Source organism: Cloeon dipterum, chromosome 4 (assembly GCF_949628265.1).
Source record: "Cloeon dipterum chromosome 4, ieCloDipt1.1, whole genome shotgun sequence".
NCBI lineage: Eukaryota > Metazoa > Arthropoda > Insecta > Ephemeroptera > Baetidae > Cloeon > Cloeon dipterum.
Window position 1 is genome coordinate 25,903,711 of NC_088789.1, and position 23,168 is coordinate 25,926,878.

Consider the following 23,168-nt stretch of genomic DNA (forward strand, 5'->3'; position numbering starts at 1 on the left):
TCATTCTCACAAGATTGCACTTTTATTTAGTGTGGCGGGCTACACCTCTTTGAGATTTTTGATACCACAAACAAATCTTGTCATGTCAGTTAGCTAACAAATCAAATCTCCACCAATTTTTTGTATGTCCAGGTCTTATTGCGAAAATCAGTTGTAAAACTTAGCTTATTTTTTTAAATTAGAGTTCTGAAAAATTATCTATTTTTTGCTTGAAAATCAATTTCTTTCCTGGATTTTGCTCTTTGGAACAAATTCATCAAAATGAATGAGTTTAATTTCAAACCTTTTGAAACTCGGTTTTTGTTCAAAACAAAAGACGGTTTCGAAGGCAGAATTCAATAGTAACAATTCCAATTCCCAGGTCCAGGGCAAAAATTGGTGTTTGCAGCGAGTGTTCCATCGTGACATAAAAATAGTTCTTGTGAGCTAGCGTGGTAACATTTCAGTTCAACCTTTAATGTTCAGTCAGTTACCCGTGAAAATGGCAAGCCATTCATCAAATGCAATCATTGATTACCCTGAGACAAAAAATACTTATTGTTAAAATATAGCAAGATCCAAGAGCCTCCCTGTGGCCACTAGCAGCTACTTTTTAATTCAACAATTATTGATTATTTAAAACTCTGGAATAGAAATAGAAAGCACAAACTATTGGTCCTCTCGCTTAAAGCAAAATCCCCAATGTAAACCACAATTAAATTTGAATTTTTGTAAAACCAAAGCATCACGTTTTGTTGATATCATTTCACGATTCTGAACCACTGCAGGAGCAAGAGCTCGTGCAGGAACAGCTGCTGGAGCTGCTTTCCGACGAGTCGCACTCGATTTGGCCCTTGCTGGCGAGCATGCTCTTCAGCTGGTGGATTTCCAAAGGCCACATACTCCGGATGACTTCATTATTGTTGTTCGTCATGTCTGTCAGCTTGAGCGCCACCACCTGCGGGTCTTCTCCGGCCGATCTCAACTGGCCCATCACCGAGCAGTAGACACCTGAGACAAAAATATTTTCAGATTCAAAATGTCTTTAAGATTAAGTCTTTTAAAGTAAATCTTTACAGAATATTGGTGAAAAATCCTTTTTACCTATACTATCTAAATATGAGGAAAAGCTAACAATTTTTAGGTTATTTAAATATTTAATAAATGCAAAAAGTAGCCTCTACTCTCTTTTATATATACCTTCAGCGAGCCAACTGGAGCTGACAGTGGTTTCCTGTGTTTTGAGGACCTTGCAGGTGTTCTCCGTCATGTCTTTGAGAACGAAAAAATCGGGAAAGTCAACGATGACGTCGCCCTGCAGCCAGACGAGCCTCAGTTGCAGACAAAGTGCGTCATTGACATTAAGCGACCAGAGTTGGCCCTGGTGCTGACACTGCTTCAGGTCGTCGACGCTCAGTTTGAGGAAGTTGTCCACTAGTTTGAGTGTCTTCTTTTTCGACATGACCTGGTCCAGAATGGAGGCTGCGTGCCCGTCGACCAGCATGCCGCCAGCCGTCTCAATGACATCCTCTTTCTGGTCCTCCTGCAGCTCTTTTAGGTAGGCGATCTCCGCGGCCGAAGCCGCATCGCACAGCCCGTAGTCGTCACCGTCCATAGCTGGTGACCTAGATACATGATTTTAGAACATTAAATTCAGTTCGACTCGACGAGTGTGTATTTTGCTTGTATCTCGAAGGTCATACTCTCACCTTCAGTTTCGGCGCCAAATTTCCCCCAAGCACCATTCGCACCAGCCCATTCGACGCAAGAATTTCGCTGACTTACGCATTGGCAGATTCGCAGGTTGAGTCGAAGTAAACGCGAAACGCGAATTTAATGCTCTACGCGAGTCCAACGCCACCTGGTTGATAACTTCAGAGTGACGTGAATGAGACGCGGGAAATTTACTTCCATGGAGGTCCCCCTCTGCCGCTGCGTCGCTGCGCTATTCACTTTTGCAGATTGTAGATTTAGGAATTTCCTTATGTTTTCTTTCTTTGAATTCTAGCATCTATTGAAATAGGAGTGAGAAAAAAGGTGTGATTTTGTACGCGAAGTGAATTTATCTTAACAAAGCCTAAATAATAGCTCATCGCCCTTCAAGGCAGTGAGCAATAATGTGAGCAAAGCTGTTGTGCCAATATTGTGCCTCTTAAGGTTCTCTTTTTCAGGGTTCAGGGTTGAAATTGTTGGTTATACTGATTGTGAGAGATCCGAGGGATTAAAGGTTAAAAAGGGTTTAAAATAGCAATTTCACGATCGGCTTGCTTTGATCCGTTGTCGTGACATTCTTCGACCTGATCTGTCCCAACGCGCGCCTGCAGACGGAGAAAAATAGTATGGTGTATAATAATCGTAATAATTAAAGAGTATTATTGCTGAAAAAAGTGCAAAACCCTGAAAAATCCTTGTTGCCAATGCATGAAATCATCCCTTACGATTCAATTAAAGCCAAAATTGACTTAAGAAGCACTGCAGGTTTTTTTCTTATTTACAAAAAAGTGACTGAAAAATTTACATGCTTTTCAAATAGTAAGGACTGTCTCCCTACTTGAAACCTGATTTTAATTCAAAACAAAGAGGCATCGAAATCTGCCTAGAAAATGTAGTCAGGTGCTGTAAATTTTGGAGAAATTTGAAAATTTTGATTTTTTACTATAGCGCAAGGTCGATTTTTTATTATTGCAAATTGTGGAATAAAATTGTTAATCGATCAACTGCTTATTGCATCCAACCATTCAAATTATTTTCAATCGATCCACTTTTTGACCTTGTCGGGGAAATCGTTGTCGTCCCAAGGCGCGGCGAGAGGCCGCCGGCCGCTACCCAAGAAGTACCGTTTCATGAATAAAATTGGCATTTAATTACATCAAGTGAACGACCTGAACAACTTTCACTTAAAACCAATTTCTGAGTCCACGCTCCCGCGCGTTGGGGCAGATCAGGCCGAATTAAGGAGCGTCATGACGTCCGTAAATTCTGGAATAGTCTCTTTATCCCTGAAGCTCTTCATGAGGTCAGAGAAGACTATTATTAGAACAATCAATAGATTGGCCCCAGGCGATAAGCCGATTTTTTCATTTCAACGCAAGATTTTTTTATAAATTCATGAAATTTTGATTTGAACGATTTTTTTAATCAGGCTTAAATTTCTAATATTACAAAAAAAAAAATCATTTAAAGATATAGACGAGGACGAGATCAAGATATATCAGTCTATTTTCTTCATTAATTTCTTCTAGAGCCAAATTTAAATTGAAATGTCTTGTTTATTCTTGAACTAAAGTAGTAGGTAAATCAAAATAGGGCAAGAAAAGGAGCACACACATAGCCAAATAATTTAAAATAATTATTTCGGGGTAATCTTTTGCTGCACTGAGCTACATTATAAATTTTGACATTTGGTAATTTGTTATAATGTCTGTTAAAATGATTTTTCCTTGAAAAAATCATCAAAAGAAATTTACAAAAAAATTAAATTAAATTTCTCTCATCTTAATTTAAGTTTATTACGTATGAATATATATGCATGATTAGTATGTACTTACTTGTGACATGGATGAGAAAAAACAACAATATATAGACACATAGAATAGAAATAGTAAACGAAAAATTATTATGGTAATTCAGGTAATTTAGATTAGTAATTTTATGATTAAACTTAAAAACCTTCAGGGGATAATATATGTCCTTTTTTGTTTTATAGGGTGATTTATCACTATTTGATAAGGATAATTAATTTTTAATTGATAAATACCCCATTTTCTAAAGTACTGTTGAACTTGAAAAGCTAGCTGATACCTTTCCACTGCCACCAAACAAATATGTCCATCAAAGGCCGCTTGATAAAATAGCTTGCGAAGATAACACTATTAGCGTTGGCGATTTTCTCGTTCAAAGGGGACCCACTACTGGCAGTCAGAATCAGCATGTTGAAGAAGAAAAACACAGTCGTCGTCGGGCTTGCTCTTATTGGCTCCGCACTGTTCTTTTTCGCCGCCCACGTGCTCGCTGAAGATGAGCCTCCAAGGGTCACTCTTGATGATTTGGGCACCCTGATCGGGAAGGAAAGTCTCACGCGAAACAACAGGACGATCCACAGCTTCCAAGGCATACCTTTTGCTGAACCTTCATCAGGGATCAACAGGTTTCAGGTATGAAATTTTAATAATGCTTCAATATATTAGAATAATTAACGTATGCATTGTAATTTATTTTAAATTAATATTGTGTAAATAAAATTTACAGCCTGCATTTTTTCAATCTATTTGTACTTTTGAGAGTTTTGATAAAATAACATTACAGCCTCCAATTCCAAAATCATGGAGTGGTGACCTGATGGCAACAAGCCCTGGCATTGCCTGCATTCAGCCAGAATATAAGCAGATCGTTCAAAGGGTTCGCAGGCACTTGGTGTGGCATGATTTGGAACACAGAAATAATTTTTCTCGGGCCGATCCTGAAGACTGCCTCACTTTGAACGTCTACACGCCTGACGTAACAAAACCTCTTGCTAATCTTGCGAGCGATCAATCGATCAAATATTAAATTATCGCACAGTTGACTCACAATGGATCTCTACCAGTCGTGGTTTATTATCACGGAGGCTCGTTCATGATAGGCTCGGAGATAAGCTTCAGGCCCGACTTTCTGCTAGACAGGGATGTCATCCTGGTCGTGCCACAATACAGACTTGGTCCATTTGGTAATTTAATTTATATACACTCTGATATTTTTTAAAACTCCTAATTAATAGGATTTCTTTCAATGCAAAATGAATTGATTCCTGGAAATGCCGGCCTCTTGGACAGTTTAGAGGCCTTAAAATGGGTAAACAAACACATTTCCAAGTTTGGCGGAAACGAAGGTCATGTGACGGTATTCGGTCAAAGCGCTGGCGCGTCTATTGCCAACTACTTGATGCTCAGTCCCTTGGCGGAAGGTTTAATTTTTTTTTCATTAAAAATGTAAATATTTGACTAAAAAACTCTTATCAAGGACTGTTGCACGGTGTAATCATGAACAGCGGCTCCGCAATTGTGTCTTGGGCGCTGGACGATACGCCCGTGAAAGAGGCCAGAACAATTGCACTCATGGCCGGCTGCCTTGGCGACGACCAGAAAGTGTCTGAGTGCATGCGAAATTTATCTGCCGACAAACTGTTATCGGCGTTCGTCATGTACGGCAACTTGGGTTCGTTTAAAGGAGGACTCCCGGTTGTGTCCAGACCGGACGAGCCGGCAGAAACGAAATTCATGCCGGAAAATCCTGCCGACCTGGCCAAAAAAGGAGCGTTTGCCAATGTGCCAATCATGGCTGGCGCCACCAGGCATGATTCGATGTGGATGGTCGATAGTGAGTATTACTTATATTATGTCCTCTCCATACCTGTAAAATTTTAACAATTTTTTTTCAGTTTTGCACAGTGTCTTGAATGTGTTAGGAGTGGAAGACAATGAAACCTACATTCGGGAAAGCCTAATTGGTCTAATGATGCAAATTGATGGTAATAAAAGGATATTAATTAGTTTTTATCAGATGAATTCCAAATTTTTGGCTATTTAGATTTGATTATGAACAATGGGAACGAAGGAATTCGAAAATACGATGTTTTTTTTATGAAATAGAATAATATAACAATTACTTCCAAAGGAATATAATAAGCTCCCAAGTTATTTTAAATGCTTCGCTAAATTCATGCCTGAAATCAAAACTTTCGCAAATTTCAAATTGGCATTAAAAAATAATCAAAATATTACGTTTTTAATGCTTCTAAACTGAATCCATTCTATTGCATTAATTTTTACAGGAACTAAAGACCCCGTTGGAGCTATAAATGATTTAATAGAGCGCAGATATTTTAGTTATGTGACTCCTGAAAAGAGAGGCAACTTCACAGAAATCCTTGCTGGAGTTTTGGACGTAATTTTGAGACCACCACTACTGTTCGTTATTTTATTGCTCGTTTTTCTGATTTTAAGTACATGACCACAGTCACAATGAAAGCCCCAGCGCTCCAAATGGCTAAACTGAATACCAAAGCGGATAATTACCTTTACACTTTCGATTACAAAGGTCGTTATCACCTGCCAGGCAACGGCATTAACGATCCAAACGGCTTGTTTAAAGAAGGTGGACAATTAATTAAAAGTGATTAAAGTATAATAATTGCTCTATATCTTATTTAGGAGTGTGCCACAGCGACGACATGATCTACTTGACGCCAAGAGTAGACGACTCTTTTAACGTAGAGGAAACCGCCTTGTCGAATTTAATGGTGGATCTGTGGGCGAATTTCATCATTTCTGGCAATCCCAATGAGCCGAAAACGTTACCGATCGCATATTGGCCAAAGTACAACTCGACTGAAAAGTTCTACTATGAAATCAACACCGTGGCAAAAGCTAAGAAAGATTTCACCAACGAATTCACTGCTGCCATCCAAGACAGCTTGCCACGAAGTGCTGCATTTCAAATCCATGCTGCCAACAGTAATTTGGGATTAACTTTGTTTGCTTTAATATTCTTCTTTAAATAAAAAAAAAAAAATTCTAAAAAAAAATTATAAACAATAATTATTATTTCCTAAGCTAGCTATAGATCTTGTGCAAGACTGAATCAATTTTTAATTTTGAAACGCAATTAGTGGAAAAGTATTGAGGTATATAGTGCTCACTAATTGTTATTCTGTTAGTGTGGGGGAAAACTTAAAAAACATGATTTTAAAAATTTATCCTAACGCAATACCCAGCAAAAAATCTGTAGCAAGAAGGAGCCGAGCAAAGCTGCTCTTTTTGGCTTGTAGCAAAATCGAGCCAACTTGCTTGCTTTTTTTGGAACTTTTTCGCTCCCGTACGCTTTAAAGCAAATTTGCTCTTTTTTTCTCAAAAGCAAGCGTTGCTCTTTTTGGCTTGTAGCAAAATCGAGCCAACTTGCTTGCTTTTTTTCGAACTTTTTTGCTCCGTAAGCTTTAAAGCAAATTTGCTCGTCTTTGCTCTAAAGCAAACGATGCTTGTTTTAGCTTTCAACGGTTCCAAGCGGATATGCTTGCTTTTTAATGCTTTTTTCTGCTCGGTTCGCTTTTGCTTTAAATAATTGTTACGGAAGCAAAAGAAGCATTTTTAAGTATGAAGCAGCATTTTTTAATTGTTTTCAGTAGATTAACCTTTTTAAATTGCTCTATTTTACTTGTCATTAAATCGGGAAGTTTTGCTCATCGAAAAAGTGATTAAAAATTGATTTATTTACAAAATGTTTACACAGTAAAAATATACATACAGAAAATAATGATTAGGAATCTCACTACAAATTTTATTTTATGTGATAACGACTATATAACAAATTTGGACGAGATGCAACTTTCGCTTTGTGTGTTCTTTACCGTCGGTCAAACGCAGTAAAATGAAAATCGGTCGCTAAGTCGCTATAGTAAATCAGTCTTTGTCCATTGTGATTCAATTGTACGAGAAAGAACATGCTCAAGTAATGTGAAATATATAAATTAATTTTTAAAACCAACTGTAGCAAAAATGAGCCAACATGCTTGCTTTTTTTCGAACTTTTCTGCTACATTCAAAGCAAATCTGCTTTAATTTGCTTAAAAGCAGAGAAGCTTTATATTTTAGCTTTCATAGCAGTTCTGTGTGGGAATTTCTTGCTTATCCAAATAATCTATATTCCATTTCGCTTTTTCTGCTCTGTTGACCTTGTTCAAAATATTTGTCACGATAGCAAAATATGCTTTTTAATCATCAATAATGTGAATGAGCGAGCGAAGTCGCTTTTTCTTGCTCTCTTTGCTAATTTTAGCCAAAACTTTCAAATTTGTCACGCGTTCGATTTTCTTAAAAAAAAAAACAGTTTTCCAATGGTGTGTTAAAATATTTTTACCTCAAATTTTATAAATAATAGCGTCACAAGCAGAAAAAATGGAATATTTCAAATGTATCATTATTTTTACAACTTAAAATCTCGGGGGGGGGGGGGGCGGAATAGGCCGCGGATGCTCGGTGGGCCACGAAAATCAAGTCCCCGGTAAAAAATTTGGCGCCAGTCCGGGCCCGATTCCTTCAGATAGTTCAGATAGATTTTTATGCAACCTTTTGAAAGGAATATTCAACTTTAAATTTTTTCACCAAATTAATTCAATTAACAATTATTTAATAAACAACATTTGCATTTTTATGTATATAAATATAATAGTTTCGATTTTTATCAGATAATTTTCATGATTTTATTTGTAAAATAACATGTAGAATATGAGTTAATTTAATTGAAATTGTATTTTATGATTAATTATTCTTTTTTAAAATATTCTTTTCCTCAAAAAGCATTATTATAAATATAGTATGGCATTTTAGGGCATTAAAAACAGAACTTATAAATCAAAATAATTGCAGAAAATCTTCTTAGAATCTTAGGTAGCATTTACCAATAATGTAATGTAATTGCGAAAAACCAAAATTAAATACTCATTCAATTCAATGGATAAAGAGAGCGCGTTAAGCATTATAATAGCACGCGCCCATCTTCATTAAAAATTAGTGGAATGCAGGGATCGAACGTGTGCAACACTGTGCAAGTGGAAGTAGTGTGGTGGGTGCGTTGACTGCGTTTTTAAACACAAGGCGCAGTAGGGAATGAGGGAATGGGTGACGGGAGGGAAGAGAAGCAGCAGCGATCAGCCAAGCGCGGGAGGGGGGAGGGGGAGCTAGCTGGCCGGCCGGCCGGCCGATGACCACCAATCACCAATTGACAAGGCAGCGCAAGTGTTTTGATTTGAAACCGACGCTCGCTCGAAATTCTTTCACTCGTTTTGCCCTTTATCGCGAACTTTTCGGCCATTTCGGCGCCCAGGAGCTTACAACAATGGTGCGTGACAAAGATTCACGTCGTTGTTGCTGCCTTGACGCTGCACCAGAGAAGAATTTGGACCAGCTAAATAAGGTAGGCGAACATTTTATTTTTTGTAAGAGTTTAATGCATTCTTTCAGCAATCTCTGTAAAATGATTTATGTGTAATTCGGTTCGGATCATGCCCATTTGTTTTTAGATCGACATTCGGCGAATCTAGCTAATGTTAGGGCACAAGAATTTTCGTTTCTGTATGTACATTATGTATGTATTGGTCGGGCAGACGTGCATTATGGTAAGACTCACCATTTTCGCCCAACTCACACTAAACTTCTCACTGGGATAGGGCATTATTAACATTGATTCTTCCCAACAAAGCGAGAAGTGTGAGTGATCGGAAAGCGCACGTGAGTCCCCTATCTGTATTTTCATGCTACAACCGATAATTTTTCCACGCCAAATTGGTAAATTTTCGGGAAGTTACCCCATGTATATGTATGGGGGACCCACACTTTCCGCTCTCTCACACTTCTCGTTCTCTGATGGGAAGAATCAATGTAATGCCCTATCCTAGCGACAAGTGTGAGTCTACCATATGTGTGAATTTATCAAATTTTGATTTTTGCATGTATGCATGCAAATTATCCTTAAAATTTTCCGTTTCGGGTGTTGCCAATCGGCAACGTCTTTGCTGCTTGGAATTTTTTATGTACATACATACATGTTTTTTTACCATTTTAAAAATCGACTGTTTGGGCTGACCATTTAGTTCCGCACTATGTATTTTTATTTAGCTTTTGGGTCCCAACTTCTTCCCTCGGTTATTATTGTGCTCTCTTATTTATTATGCCCGTATTGTTTTCTATGTTTTAGGAACGCGAAAGCTGCTTATTTGTGCACAAAGAAGAATGCACTGTATAAAGCGTTGCTGTGTGATGTGTCCCCGTGCGATCGATTCATCACTTAGGCGATTATTTTACTGAATTTTGAGGTTGTATATTTTGCAGAATTCTTCCTGTTTTTTTTAATGTCGCATAGCTTAACAAAAAATTGATTTTATTTTTGCCATGGAAATGATTTTTTGCTCTTTTCTAACAACAAAGAAAATTAAGTTTGGTTGTTAACCTATGCACACCAGGACGAAAAAAGTTTTTCCTGGGTTTTTGCCAGAGGAATTGTCATATTAAAATATTATTTTTGGAATACTTTGCCATCAACATACACATCATTTTTGAAAAAATAAAAGTTGCATCTAAACTGTCCGATTAAGTTTTCAATTCTTATCACAAACCTGTCTCCTTATTATGTTAAGAGTTACAAAACACTGCAGCTTGGGTACTGGTAGGTTCAGCGAGTGAGTAAATAAAATTATTTATAAAAGCAATTTAAATTCACAACCAGTTTAAAGGAAGAGCGCGATTAGAGCAACAACAGAAGCAAATAAATGCGAGAAAACCCTAAAAGCGAATTAGAGCGAGAAAAAGCGAAGCATAAATCGATATAAATCTACTGAAACCCATTAGAAACCAAGAAATATGAGCTAAAACTGAACTTCTATTCATGATAAAAAAACGTCCACAAACTTTGATGTAAAATGGTTCGAGTTAAATGCTAAATATAGCTGCCAAAATATTCAGCAATAGGCCTCTGTACTTAAACGCAAAATAAAGCGAATTCGCTTGGAAGCAAGAACGAGCAGAAAAAAGCGGAGCAAAAAAAAGCAAAAAGGTCCGAATTTGTTGCCAAAAAAAGCAAGCAAGAAAAAGCGGCTTTTTTCCGCTCCAAATTTTTTGCTGGGATAGCCTAAAACGATCTTTTGATAAAGAATTTTCGAAACACGCGAGCAGCGAGTATTTAATTCAAAAAATGAAAATGTCAAGACGTGACGTCGTCTGTGTCATTGGCGCCGCTCTTCTTTTCGCAGTCCATGCGCTCGCAAGGGAACCACCAAAGGTCAGTCTCGATGATTTGGGCACTTTGATCGGCAAGGAAAGCCTAACTCGAGGCAACAGAACGATTCACAGCTTTCAAGGCATTCCATTTGCGGAGCCTCCGTCTGGAGTTAACAGATTTAAGGTACATACAATTGGAAATATTCAATTTTCAATATTCTTGAACTCTTCTTATCGGTATTGAGATTATCTCAAATTCTCCGAAACATAAATAAAGCAGAAGAGGCGATGCTAAAACGAAAGTTTGATTCTGTGTTTCTTCGTCATAGTGCAAAGAAAATTAAATAACAAATTTTACGGCCTGAATTTTCTTAAATTTACTGCACAGTTGCTTGATTAGTCTTTTGTGATCAAATTCACTTTTTTATAGGTTTGCACACAAATTTTGCAACCCTTCCTTCAAACTTCAGCGAGCATTTAATTAATTTATTTATTTAAAAATTAAATTAATATGAATTTTCTACATGAACCCATGTAAAAGGCTCCAATTCCAAAAATATGGAGTGGCAAACTTGTTGCAACAAGTCCAGGAAGACCGTGCATCCAACCAGATGATGAGTACCACCCAGTTGCTGGAGACGTTGATCCTGAAGACTGTCTCACCCTAAACGTTTACACGCCTGATGTAATAATAATGCGATCAGTTTATTATTAGAAAAAAAATCTAATTTATATCGCTCAGCTCACTCACAATGGATCACTACCGGTTGCAATTTATTACCATGGAGGTGGATTCAGGGTTGGTTCCGAAAGCAGTTTCAGACCTGACTTCCTCTTGGACAGAGATGTCGTTCTCGTTGTACCACAATATAGATTAGGCCCTTTTGGTAAGGTTTTTTCAGCGGGGTCCAGATGTGCGATAAAATTGGTTCCCACTGCGCAGATCCAAGATGGCGTCTGAATGTGGGAAGCAAAAAGCTCTCTTTGGATTGCCGTACGAGTGTCAAGAGTTTGTTTTTTACGATCCAAAAGACACAATTAGTACAAGTAATGCAAAATATGTCACAATATTGACCAAAACTTGGTTCTTTTCGCGCATTTTCACGTGACCGTTTTTTCGCGCCATATTCCACCGGATCTGGCCCCCGCTGTTTTTTTTAAATTCGAGCTGCATATATGTTAATTACTTTAGGATTCCTTTCGATGCAAAATGAAATGATTCCTGGTAATGCCGGCCTCTTGGACACTTTGGAGGCTTTGAAGTGGGTTAACCGGCACATTTCTAAATTTGGCGGGAACAAAAACAAGGTGACGGTTTTCGGCCAAAGTGCAGGCGCATCCATATCAAATTATTTAATGCTTAGTCCCTTGGCCAAAGGTATGAGTTTTAAATCACAGTAAAATATGTATTTAAGCAAAAAAAAAAAACCTAAATTTAGGCTTGTTGCACGGTGTGATCATGAACAGCGGATCCGCCATCGCAGATTGGGCGCACGACAGTGAGCCTGTGCGCGAGGCCAGACTAATTGCGTCTTTCGCTGGTTGCCAGGGAGGTGACCAAACAGTTTCCGAGTGTTTATTAAATTTAACACCTGAGGACCTATTGCAAGCGTTCGTGAAAATGTTTCATAAAGGATTGACTCCTTTTCCTGTCATCTCCAGGCCAGACGAGCCAGCAGCGACAAATTTCATGCCGGAGAACCCTGCTGACCTGGCCAGGAAGAGAGCGTTCAATAATGTACCACTCTTAGCTGGCGCCACCAGACACGATTTCTTGTTTGCTGCCAACAGTGAAAGCTCACCGTGATTTCTAAACGTGATTATTATATTATTTTCTAATTTCAGAATTTCACAATAAATTGAAATCGACTGGAATGATCAACAATGAAACCTTCATACGAGAAAGCCTCGTTGATGAAATTATAAAAACGCAAGGTATATACACACCGTCAAGTTTTTTTCTATATATTGTTCTCTTCAATGCAAAATAATTTTTCTACTTAGAGCTAAACGACCCTGTTGGAATCATCAATGACATGATTGAGCACAGATATTTCAGTTACCTGACTCCAAAGAAGAGAGGAAACGCTAGAGAAATTCTCCCCGGATTTTTAGACGTGAATTTATTATTAAAAACCCGCCCAGAAATTTTTCATCCAAGAATATTCCTGGAATATATCAACTTTTACCGGGAACATTCTGAAAGAATGTTTTTGTAATATGAAAATGTCACGCCTTTATTTCGCCCTGGCACATTCCTGGGAATATTCCGTCAAGAATATTTTGGGAATATTTCTGGAATATTCTGGGTGGGATTTTCAAAAAGCTCATCATGACCCCTAAAGAATATTCCAGGAACATTCTTAATATATTCTTGGGAATAATCCAAAAGTTTATCCGTGGAATATTTTTATTTTTATTCTTGGAATATCCTTTCTATATATTATAGGAATATTCTTTAAAATTTCTCTAGAATATTATTAATTGGTTATTTAATTTAATTTAATAACACAATTATCTTGTTACATAATCTCAATTGAGTTTTATTGATTTTCGATAAAAAAATTACATACGGACATAGAAAGAGGTAAATACACTGCATACACAACAATTTGCATTAGGCTACACAGATTAGAAAACTCCCCGCCTGGAAATTCAAATTACAATTTTGGACAGATTATTTCTGGACTATTCTTAGAACATTTTGAACAGATTGACCTTTAATAATATCCTAAAATAATTCTTCGAACAAACTTTAATGGTATTTTGGAAGATTTTTACCTTAAGGATAATTTGTATTTGTGTAAATTGAGCAATGAATATTTCAGGAACCTTTCAGAGAACAAATTTGATAATTATTCTAAAAATCTTCCAAAAGTGTTAGAACTTGGAAGAAATTTCAGAATAAACCAATTGTATAAGCCTTTATAGTGCTCAAATCCGCCAACAATTGGTGGCACACCGGCCACCGTATACTTCAGTATTAAATTTTATTTTAGGGCACTTCTGCTGAGACTTCAGACCATATCCTGCTGCTGATGTGCATTCTTCACTCAAAATGCTTTCTTTGGGCGTGTCGAAAACCAAAATCAGGTCAGCCAATCGCTGTAGAATCGTTAAAACTATTGTTTGAAATAAAAAATCGTATCCAACATTTCTACAGCAAATGTATTAACCGATGTTGGATTTTAACAAGTCTACAGAAAGCATATTAAGTGAAGAATTGTAATAGGGGAAAGCACAGCAGCAGGATTGAGTCTGAAGTCGCAGCGGAAGTGCCTTATATTAAAATTTAATACCGAAGTGTACGGCGGAACCATTTATTAGCGGCTTCGAGAACAAAGGCGGCTTAGTTATGCAACTGGTGAATTGACAATCAATTTCAAATTACACAAAAAGAATTTTAAAGAGACATGACTTATTTCATCCACAGGGATATAATGGCCCCACAATATTTAACCAAAAAGAGCTGTTCTGATAAAAATTTCATAGAAAACAATTAGTAAAATTTTGATATACGCAAAAAAACTTAATCAGTGGGCGTACATACTATGAAAGGATAAACCTCAAAATCCAATGCGGGATTTTAGATCAAAACTGTTAACTAGAACACATACACTAGCGTCGCACTCACTAAACTTCACATCTTGTGGCTTTTAGAGTCAATGATGAGGGTGACAGCCTTGTTCTTCACGTTGAGGTCTTCTTTGTGTCCGATACTCTAATGCGGCTGGTCTCCCAATTCTTTAGGTTCCTCCTACCAGAACAGGCTGCAGCATCTTATCGTCATTATTATTAGACTAAACTGGAAAATGTAAAAGAAACGATAAATATATAGAATTGATCGTAAATGTAAAACATATAAAAATGGTCATTTTTTAATATGGGGAGTGCCATGTGAGCATTGAAATTCATATTGTCTGTAATTTACATGCTTGAATAAACTAAAATTACAGGTATACAATCATTTTACAGGAGTCAAAAAAATTCGTAAAATTTTTGTTCCTTCTGACCGAGGACTGGTAAGGGCGCACACGTTGTTGGCACGAATGCTTAAACTGGGGTACCAATAACACCTCGAGTGAATGTCAAGGGCTCAAATTTACATTAATATTTTTTGGATATTTTTATAGCGGATATTTTATATAAGAAAATTAAAATAATATCTATTATCTCTATTATACAAAACCCTGGCCAAAAGATGAAATGGCGATTAAGAAGGAATTTAAATATACAAACATACCGTATCCTTCGGACCACTGCATGCCATTATTCTGCTCTGCTGCAAGATTAACCGAACCCTCTTCGTCTTCGGTAGAGGTGCAGCCACATCTCCGGTCGTCACACTTTAATTTAAGATATAGAGGTAGAGGAGCAGAAAGTCAAGACCGCTTCTGCAAAATACAATACAAAAATCAGAATGAGGAGGGGAGGAAGATATTTTAAAAACGAAATTAGGTTAGAGATTTAATTTTTAAGTAGGCCAATACTACATATATTTTAATATTTTAAATGGTTGCCAATGACAATCAAACGTTTCGTTGAATTATGATAAAATTCGGGGTTTTCCGGGCTGCACATCTCGCCAGTTCTTATATAAGAATGCCATAAAAAAACTATACATAGGGCTGGCAAAAACTGTATAAACTAGCAGTGAAAAGTGTAATTTTACCATGGGTGTTTTTAGATGGATGCATAAATATTTATGTCTATGTGCATGCAAACGCATTTTTTTTAGAGAATCATTATGTATTTATTTAATGGTGATAAATGCATGCATGCGTTAGCTTATGGATATATGTATGTGTGGAAAAATTACACTTTTCGCCGCTAAGTTACATAATACATACATAATTTTCGCCACCCCTGCTAATTACATAATAATTATGGGATTCTCAAAAGAACTGGCGCGATGTGTGTGTACATAACCCGGCAGAAACTGTATGTAACTTTACTATACTAACCCATAAATTACATAATCCCGCTATAAGACATACATAATATTAAACTTACGGGAGAAAATGTATTTTTAAAAATTAATAGTTTTTATGCCGCGTTTTCTCTTCTTGATAGTTTATTTTTGTCAGAATTATGTATGTGAATGTATATTATAAATACATAAATCTAGATACCCCACAAAGGTTGCGAAAATTTATTAAAAAGAATAACGGATGACAGCCAAAACATGTAATTTTTACACAAAATTCCGCAAAATTCGTACATACATACATAAATACACATTTTACACACCTGCGTATGGAAGTTCTTGAAGTCGAGGCCATATCTTCTGCACTGCACACAATATAAACTGGCCAAACTGCTCAAATTTATTGACTAAATGACTTAACTAACACTGCCGCGGTTGACGGTTGACGGTTGGGACGCGGCTGACGTAATGCTAATAGCCTAATGCGAATTTTCTGGCTTCTGCTGGAGAATATGGAAGCTTCTGGAATTAGGGAGAGGGTCCTGATAGCGAAGCAGGACAGAAGTCTGCTTGGTGCTTGCCTGCCCGCCTACTCCCTCCCCCCTCCTTGTGCTGCCGCTGCTTGCTTGCCCGCCGCTGCTTACGCTGACTATACTCTCCCGCCTCCCCCTCGCATTCCATTAGCTTTCTTTTTCCACTTTCCCACGCTCTCTTAAGCGCTTCAATAAAATAATTGAAAATAATACCTAATGTGGAATAATTGACTATCGGAACCAAATAATTTTACTTCTCACTGTGAAAACTTTGTCGCATGAATTTAAAAAAAATTTTGAATTAACTAATTCTTTGAAATTAGCAAAATGTTAAGAAAATAATTTTATCATTTATTATATTTATGGCCATAATACATTTCCGCTTAATTTTCTTAAATTTTGACATTGGAAAAAATAATTTTTAAAATTTTCTAAGTTCACTTCCACTTTTGGAATATTCTTGGAATAATTTCAAGATTTATTCTTGGGAATGTTCTTGGAATATGCTAGGCACATTTGACAAAAATTTAAAACTTTATCCAATTTGAATTATTCCAAGAATATTCCCAGGATATTCCAAAAGTTCATTCTTTAAGTATGTTCAAAGAATATTTTTATGTTATTCTTAGAATACTCTTGGAATAATTTTAATGGTTGATCTTTTCGAATGTGCTAAGAATATTCCGGAATAATCTCGAATAAATTGGGGTGAAAAATTTCTGGGCGGGAAACCTTTGCGAAAATCGCGGGTCGCCTGATGGTTTTGGCGGTGTCAAGAAAATTTGACGAAATTCACAACATTGATCAGTCTTTTCTTAAGATAAACCAAAAAATTCAAATTTACAGGAGATTTTTGGTTAATTTTAAGAACGCAACAACTCATTTTGAATTAGTAAAGTGCAATTTAAAAGTATCCGTTGAATTCCTCTAGTCCGATTATCTTGACACCGCCAAAACCGTCATGCGACTCGTGATTTAATCAATATACGAGCTCTATCTGTGATATTTAAATTAAAACAAACTATGCTTTAATACTTCCTCCTTTCATCTTTCATTCCGACCAGTTGCGGCTTGACAGATGAGCCCTATATTTCGTGGATAACACAATAATTCACAATTTAATACTTAAAATATAATAATTATTTACAAAATCAAATGAAAGATTAAAGGGGAAGTCCGTTTTAATTATATGGCAATTTCAAGTAAGATTTATCTGCGGTTTTCAGTTCGTGAACACCATCGCCATGAAAGCTCCAGCGCTCCAAATGGCCAAACTGAATTCCGAAGCGGATAATTACCTCTACACCTTTGACTACCAAGGGCGCTACCATTCGCCAACGAAAGGCATCGACGACGTGAAGGGAATTTTAACAAATGGTGAAATTTCATTTAAATCTTAATTCTCTTCTAAACAAAAATTATTCAGGTGCCATCCACACTGATGATATGATTTACTTAGCCCCAAGAGTAAAAGAGCCGTTCAATGACGAGGAAATCGCTGTTTCAAATACGATGGTGGATCTGTGGGCGAATTTTATTATTTCCGGAAATCCAAACGAGCCGAAAAAGTTATCGATTCCTTATTGGCCTCATTATAACTCGACGGACAAGTATTACTACGAGATCAACACTGTTCCAAAAGCAAAGCAAGATTTTACTAACGAGTTCACTGCAGCCATCCAGGACCACTTACGGAACTCGGCTGCACGGTTTCCTAGCAGCAGCAGCGATCTGAGTATCATTTTACTGGCGATTTTGTCGATTTTTTATCTTGAATAAAAATATTTTAAATTAAGGGAATTTTTTACTGTCATTGGCATGTAACAATTTTTAAAGCAACAATGTTTCCTGTAATAATTTTTAAACTAATATAAACAAATTTTGTAAACATGTTTTTCCCTGTTTATTTTCTAATCTCAAGGCTGAGTGGTGATGAGTTTTAATGAACACATGAATATTGTGTTGTTATTGAAATGGTGATGAGCAATATGAAAACATATATTGAAAAACCCGTTATGAAATTACCAACAAAAATATATATCGACTTAGTTCGAGATAGCAAAGACCTGCAATCGTTCTACACGAGCAGCTGCACGTTCTGTTCAACGCACGATGGGGTGGTCGTCGCAGCGCATCGTCCCAGCAGCAGCAGCGCTTCTTATTCTTTTTGCAGCTACCGCCGTTCTCGCAAAGGAGTCGCCGAGGGTCCGTCTCGATAATTTGGGCACCTTGGTTGGAAAGGAATATCGAACTAGAGGCAACAGGATCCTCCACAGTTTTCAAGGCATTCCTTTTGCTGAGCCTCCATCTGGAGTCAACAGATTTAAGGTTTTTATAATATGCTTCAAGGCGGCAGAGTTTTCAGATTAATATATTATGCCATTTTATTTTTTAATTTCTGACCAGTTAAATAATTTGTTTTATTTTTCGAATGTTGCGCTTATTTCGAATATGGCTATTCAAACTAAAAACCTCAGCATTTAGAAGTTGTGAGACTTGATTATAAATTAAACATAAATAGTAGCGTTCGGTAAATTGTTTCAATAGAAAATAAGATAATTTTTCAATTTGTTATTGAAATTACTAATCGAAATTAAATACAATATTTGCATGACAATCAATATGTATTTTTAAATTTAACGTTTCCAGGCTCCAATTCCAAAAGCATGGAGTGGCGAACTGGACGCGACAAGCCCTGGAAATCCTTGCATTCAACCAGAGCACCGCCAGGTCACTATTCAGGTTCAAAAGCGCTCACTGAGAGAAAATGAGGAGCATCGAAATAACTTTTCACGGGCTGATCCTGAGGACTGTCTTACCCTGAACGTCTACACGCCTGATGTAACATTTATTTTTAATAAATAATTCAATTTTTTAGTAATATTTCATCTAACAGTTAACTCATAAAGCGTCGCTTCCGGTCTTGGTTTATTACCATGGAGGATCATTCATGATTGGCTCCGAAATCAGTTTCCGACCTGACTTCTTTCTGGACAGAGACGTCGTTCTTGTTGTTCCACAATATAGATTAGGACCCTTTGGTATTCTAAATAATTTGAATGTGAAATTTAGATTAATTTGTAAATTTTTTCGCTCCAGGATTTCTTTCGATGCAAAATGAAATGATTCCTGGTAATGCTGGCCTCTTGGACACATTGGAGGCTTTGAAGTGGGTTAATAAACACATTTCTAAATTTGGTGGAAACAAAAATAAGGTGACGGTTTCTGGCCAAAGCGCTGGTGCATCCATTGCAAACTACTTGATGCTAAGTCCCTTGGCCAAAGGTGCGATTTTATAAATTTATTATATGTATTAAAACGTCGAGAAATAGGTCTGCTGCACGGTGTGATCATGAACAGCGGCTCCGCAATCGCTTCTTGGGCGCAGGATGAAATACCAGTACAGGAGACAAGAAAAATTGCGTCGTTTGCCAATTTTTCCGGTTGCCAAGGCGCCGACCAAAGCGTTTCCGAGTGTTTACTTAAGTTACCTGCCGAGGAATTGTTGCAAGCGTTCACCAAATACATCAACAAGGGTTTGTACAAAGGAGGGCTCCCAGTCAAGTCCAGACCAGACGAACCGGCAGAGACAAATTTCATGCCAGAGAAACCTGCGGACCTTGCTAAGAAAGGAATAGTCAACAGTGTGCCACTTTTGGTTGGTGCCACCAAACACGATTCCATGTGGATAATTGATCGTGAGTTTGTTTTAAATTATAGGTTGATTCTTCAAAGACTCAATAATTGTATGTATGTATTTATTTCAGTTTTGCACAACTATTTGAAATCAGTAGGATTGCTTAATAATGAAATATTCATTCGAGAGGACCTCGTCGACCAAGTCATGAATTTTGACAGTACGTGTTTGCCGTGAGAAATATTTTCCACCATAAAAAATTCATAGAAAATGTTATCGACTAAAAGATTTTTCCGTTAAAATTTCATAAAATTAATTAACTCATCATAAATTTTTTTAGAGATGTACGACCCAGTTGGAACCATCAATGACTTGGTAGAACAAAGATATTTCAGTTATGTGCCTCCAGAGAAGAGAGGAAACTTTACTGAAATCACCGCCGGACTATTGGATGTAAATATAATTTAAAAAAATATAATATGAGTGATGTGTAAGAAATAACTTTTTCAGTATGTCAACACCTTCACGATGAAAGCTCCAGCACTTCAGATGGCCAAACTAAACTCAAAAAAGGCTGACAGTTATCTTTATACTTTTAATTATATAGGTCGTCTTCACGTTCCAACTAATGGCATTAACGATCCAAATGGCATTTTTACCAAAGGTGAATAATGGACTGTGTCATTTATTTTTTTTTTTTAATTACATGTCGAATTGTTTTAGGTGTTACCCACTCGGATGATATGATCTACCTGGCACCTAGACTAAAAGCAACTTTTAATGAAGAGGAAATGGCCATTTCACGCCTAATGGTGGATCTTTGGGCGAATTTCGTTATTTCTGGAAATCCTAACGAGCCGAAAAAGTTATCAGTTCCCTACTGGCCAAATTACAACACGACCAACAAGTACTATTACGAAATCAACATCACTCCCCGAGTAAAGCAAAATTTCACTAATGAGTTCACTGTGGCCATCCAGGACAGCTCGGCCACACGTTTGCCAAGCAGTATCACTTTGAGCCTATTATCGCTCGTTGTAATTTCCTATTTCAAATAAATATAATACGACCCAGAAACTCGCAAGTGATTGTCTTCTTCATCATCAAAACGGTCGAAGAGTTAATTAGAAAACGTCTAATAATGCTCATTAAAGGAAATTAGCGCTGTTTAACTGCCAATGAACTCGATGCAACCAAATCAATTATCTTCAATTTTGGTTAATTTTGCTTCCGAAATTTTAGGTTTAATTTTAAAATTGTTTTCAATAACTTCCATTAGGCAAAAGTAGCTTTCAGAAAACAATGAAGCGGGGGAACATTTAAAAATAATTTAAATCATATTAGGCACTGAATTCTTGAAGCAAACACGCAGACGAAAGGCAGTCACCATGGTGCGAGCTCGAGGTTTCTTCCTGGCGGGTTTAGCCCTGGTACTGGCCTCATGCGTCCTTGCCGACGCTTCGCCCAGGGTCACCCTGAATGGCCTCGGTACGCTGATCGGAACAGAGGGCAGGACTCGTGAAAACAGGATTATACACAGCTTCCAGGGCATTCCTTTTGCTGAACCGCCGTCAGGACCCAATCGATTCAAGGTATATTTTATTATTTTTATAAAATATAAATTTTTCTGCAAGGGGACACCAACACAGATGATGAAGAAAATTAAGGAGTTCAGCGCTTGTTATTTGTATCTTATTTAATAGCATAATATCACTGCCCGCATTTTCTTAGTTTGCGATGAGCGATGATATATCGCTCATCACCAGCTTTTAAAGAGAGGCTTCACTTTTCTGAAACGAAATACACTCGGGGTGAATTTCTGGATTTTTTCTTCCAGCCGATTAAAAAAATTGAATTCTATATAGCATGATTATAAAGGCATACATTAAATGAAAGGCAATGAGTAGGCCTACTTAAATGCAGTCACTATTTTGTCAATAACATTATTGCTATGATCCAGAAAAAGTAAAAAGGTGAAATTTACAAGCGCTGAATCGTCAGCAAATCAAAACGAGAGCCGAGACGTACACGCGGCGTTTGTTATTCAATTTTGTAAGAGAGGTAAAAACACTCCAATATCTTCTTCATTTTTTCTATTGAGTGGTGAGTTTTTAATTATTTTGTTTTGAATAGACTTTTTATGGAAACTTCCAACTGTCAACGGCCTTTAGAATTGAACGATTGATGCCATTTTGTTTTAAACAATTATATATTCAAACGAAAACTTATTTAATTGAGAAAATTTTCACTCGACGAGGTTTGCTGCATAATATTGGAACTACATCCTCGTTAAGTGATTCAATTTCGACTAAAAATTTATTTTTTGACAGTGAAAATAGCCAGCAATTATTTTAACAAATAAGAATGACATCATTCGTTCACTTAAAGGGCCTTTATATTTATTAGTCTTGGAAAGTTTTGGGAAACACGTGTCGCTTTTAAATTTCAGGCTCCGATTCCGAAAAAATGGTCTGGCCAATTTTTTGCCACGCGTCTAGGAGTTGCCTGCCCGCAACCCCCGTACGACGGGCTCATGCCTGACACACCAGAAACTGCACGGGCTGCAAGTTTCTCTTCCGATCCCGATCCTGAGGACTGCCTCACCCTGAACGTCTACACTCCTGACGTAAGATTCCAAATAATAATTAAGGGTCAAACTGGCTAATCGAGATAACCGGGCTCCTCCCGTAAATTTAAAATAAATAAAGCTTTATAGAAAATTTGCAAAAAAAATCCTTTTTTCTTTGAAATACTTTCTAAAATCTAAAAATTTCCCATAATTCGCATACCTTTTGATAAATTCCGACAAAAATGATAGAAATCAAACGAAAAATCATTATTTAATCTTTGGAGAAATTTTGCGACATTTCGTCCTGGTAGCGGCAAATTTGCGCAACTTTCAACAACCAAATGCGAATTTCTTTGTTGCAAGAAAAGGGCAACAATCCATTCGACAATGAAAATTTGGGTGTTTGTTGAATGATGCGCAAATTTACCGCGACCAGGACGATTTGAAATCTAGCTGTTCCTTAGTCCTGATTTCATTGCTGCTCATCGTAGAAATAAACTCCTTTTGTTCCACAAACAATTGATTCAATGAATCACTTGCTTAAGCTAACAATGCAAAATGTTCTTGATAGTTGGCCTGTAAAGCTCTACTTACTTACTCTCCTTAGCTGTACTTTAACATTGATGCTCAAGGTGCCCTTCTGGTTGAGCGTCCGCCAAAAGGATCCCATTAATTAATCCAAAAAAATTGTTAGCACCCCTGTATAAATTTTAAATTTGAGCCCTCGATCTCCGCTTCTTTCGCAGCTCACGCACAAGGCCTTGCTGCCGGTCGTGAT

The 23,168-nt window shown here is 37.2% G+C and overlaps 4 protein-coding genes and 2 long non-coding RNA genes across 6 annotated transcripts; 4 read left to right on the plus strand and 2 right to left on the minus strand.

The window, feature by feature from the left end:
* LOC135942157 (uncharacterized) lies at nt 1–1,846 on the minus strand. The gene is made up of 3 exons (XM_065488138.1): nt 1,689–1,846; nt 1,180–1,604; nt 1–990 (listed from the first exon to the last, which is right to left on the minus strand). Exons 2-3 carry the CDS (start codon nt 1,592–1,594, stop codon nt 746–748), a joined length of 660 nt encoding a protein of 219 aa, XP_065344210.1. The 5' UTR covers nt 1,595–1,604; nt 1,689–1,846; the 3' UTR covers nt 1–745.
* A 2,047-nt stretch (nt 1,847–3,893) lies between these two features.
* On the plus strand, nt 3,894–6,517 carry LOC135943990 (carboxylesterase 4A-like). The gene is made up of 9 exons (XM_065490663.1): nt 3,894–4,133; nt 4,285–4,476; nt 4,540–4,684; nt 4,736–4,921; nt 4,978–5,334; nt 5,396–5,485; nt 5,789–5,901; nt 5,961–6,111; nt 6,168–6,517. The coding sequence occupies exons 1-9, from the start codon at nt 3,909–3,911 to the stop codon at nt 6,515–6,517; spliced, it is 1,809 nt and encodes a 602-aa protein (XP_065346735.1). The 5' UTR covers nt 3,894–3,908.
* Nucleotides 6,518–8,678: 2,161 nt separating this feature from the next.
* Nucleotides 8,679–10,094, plus strand: LOC135944212 (uncharacterized). The gene is made up of 2 exons (XR_010575289.1): nt 8,679–8,925; nt 9,706–10,094. It is a non-coding gene; the product is annotated as an uncharacterized LOC135944212 (long non-coding RNA).
* Nucleotides 10,095–10,674: 580 nt separating this feature from the next.
* LOC135942473 (juvenile hormone esterase-like) lies at nt 10,675–17,963 on the plus strand. Its single transcript, XM_065488597.1, has 9 exons — nt 10,675–10,908; nt 11,266–11,409; nt 11,467–11,611; nt 11,917–12,102; nt 12,164–12,514; nt 12,570–12,659; nt 12,729–12,841; nt 17,411–17,561; nt 17,611–17,963. Exons 1-9 carry the CDS (start codon nt 10,699–10,701, stop codon nt 17,961–17,963), a joined length of 1,743 nt encoding a protein of 580 aa, XP_065344669.1. The 5' UTR covers nt 10,675–10,698.
* LOC135943602 (uncharacterized) lies at nt 13,221–16,910 on the minus strand. The gene is made up of 3 exons (XR_010575230.1): nt 15,975–16,910; nt 14,968–15,118; nt 13,221–14,529 (listed from the first exon to the last, which is right to left on the minus strand). It is a non-coding gene; the product is annotated as an uncharacterized LOC135943602 (long non-coding RNA).
* Nucleotides 17,964–18,281: 318 nt separating the features above from the next.
* On the plus strand, nt 18,282–20,898 carry LOC135942475 (carboxylesterase 4A-like). The gene is made up of 9 exons (XM_065488600.1): nt 18,282–18,512; nt 18,834–19,025; nt 19,081–19,225; nt 19,284–19,469; nt 19,517–19,882; nt 19,952–20,041; nt 20,162–20,274; nt 20,332–20,485; nt 20,545–20,898. The coding sequence occupies exons 1-9, from the start codon at nt 18,297–18,299 to the stop codon at nt 20,877–20,879; spliced, it is 1,797 nt and encodes a 598-aa protein (XP_065344672.1). The 5' UTR covers nt 18,282–18,296; the 3' UTR covers nt 20,880–20,898.
* Nucleotides 20,899–23,168: the final 2,270 nt, after the last annotated feature.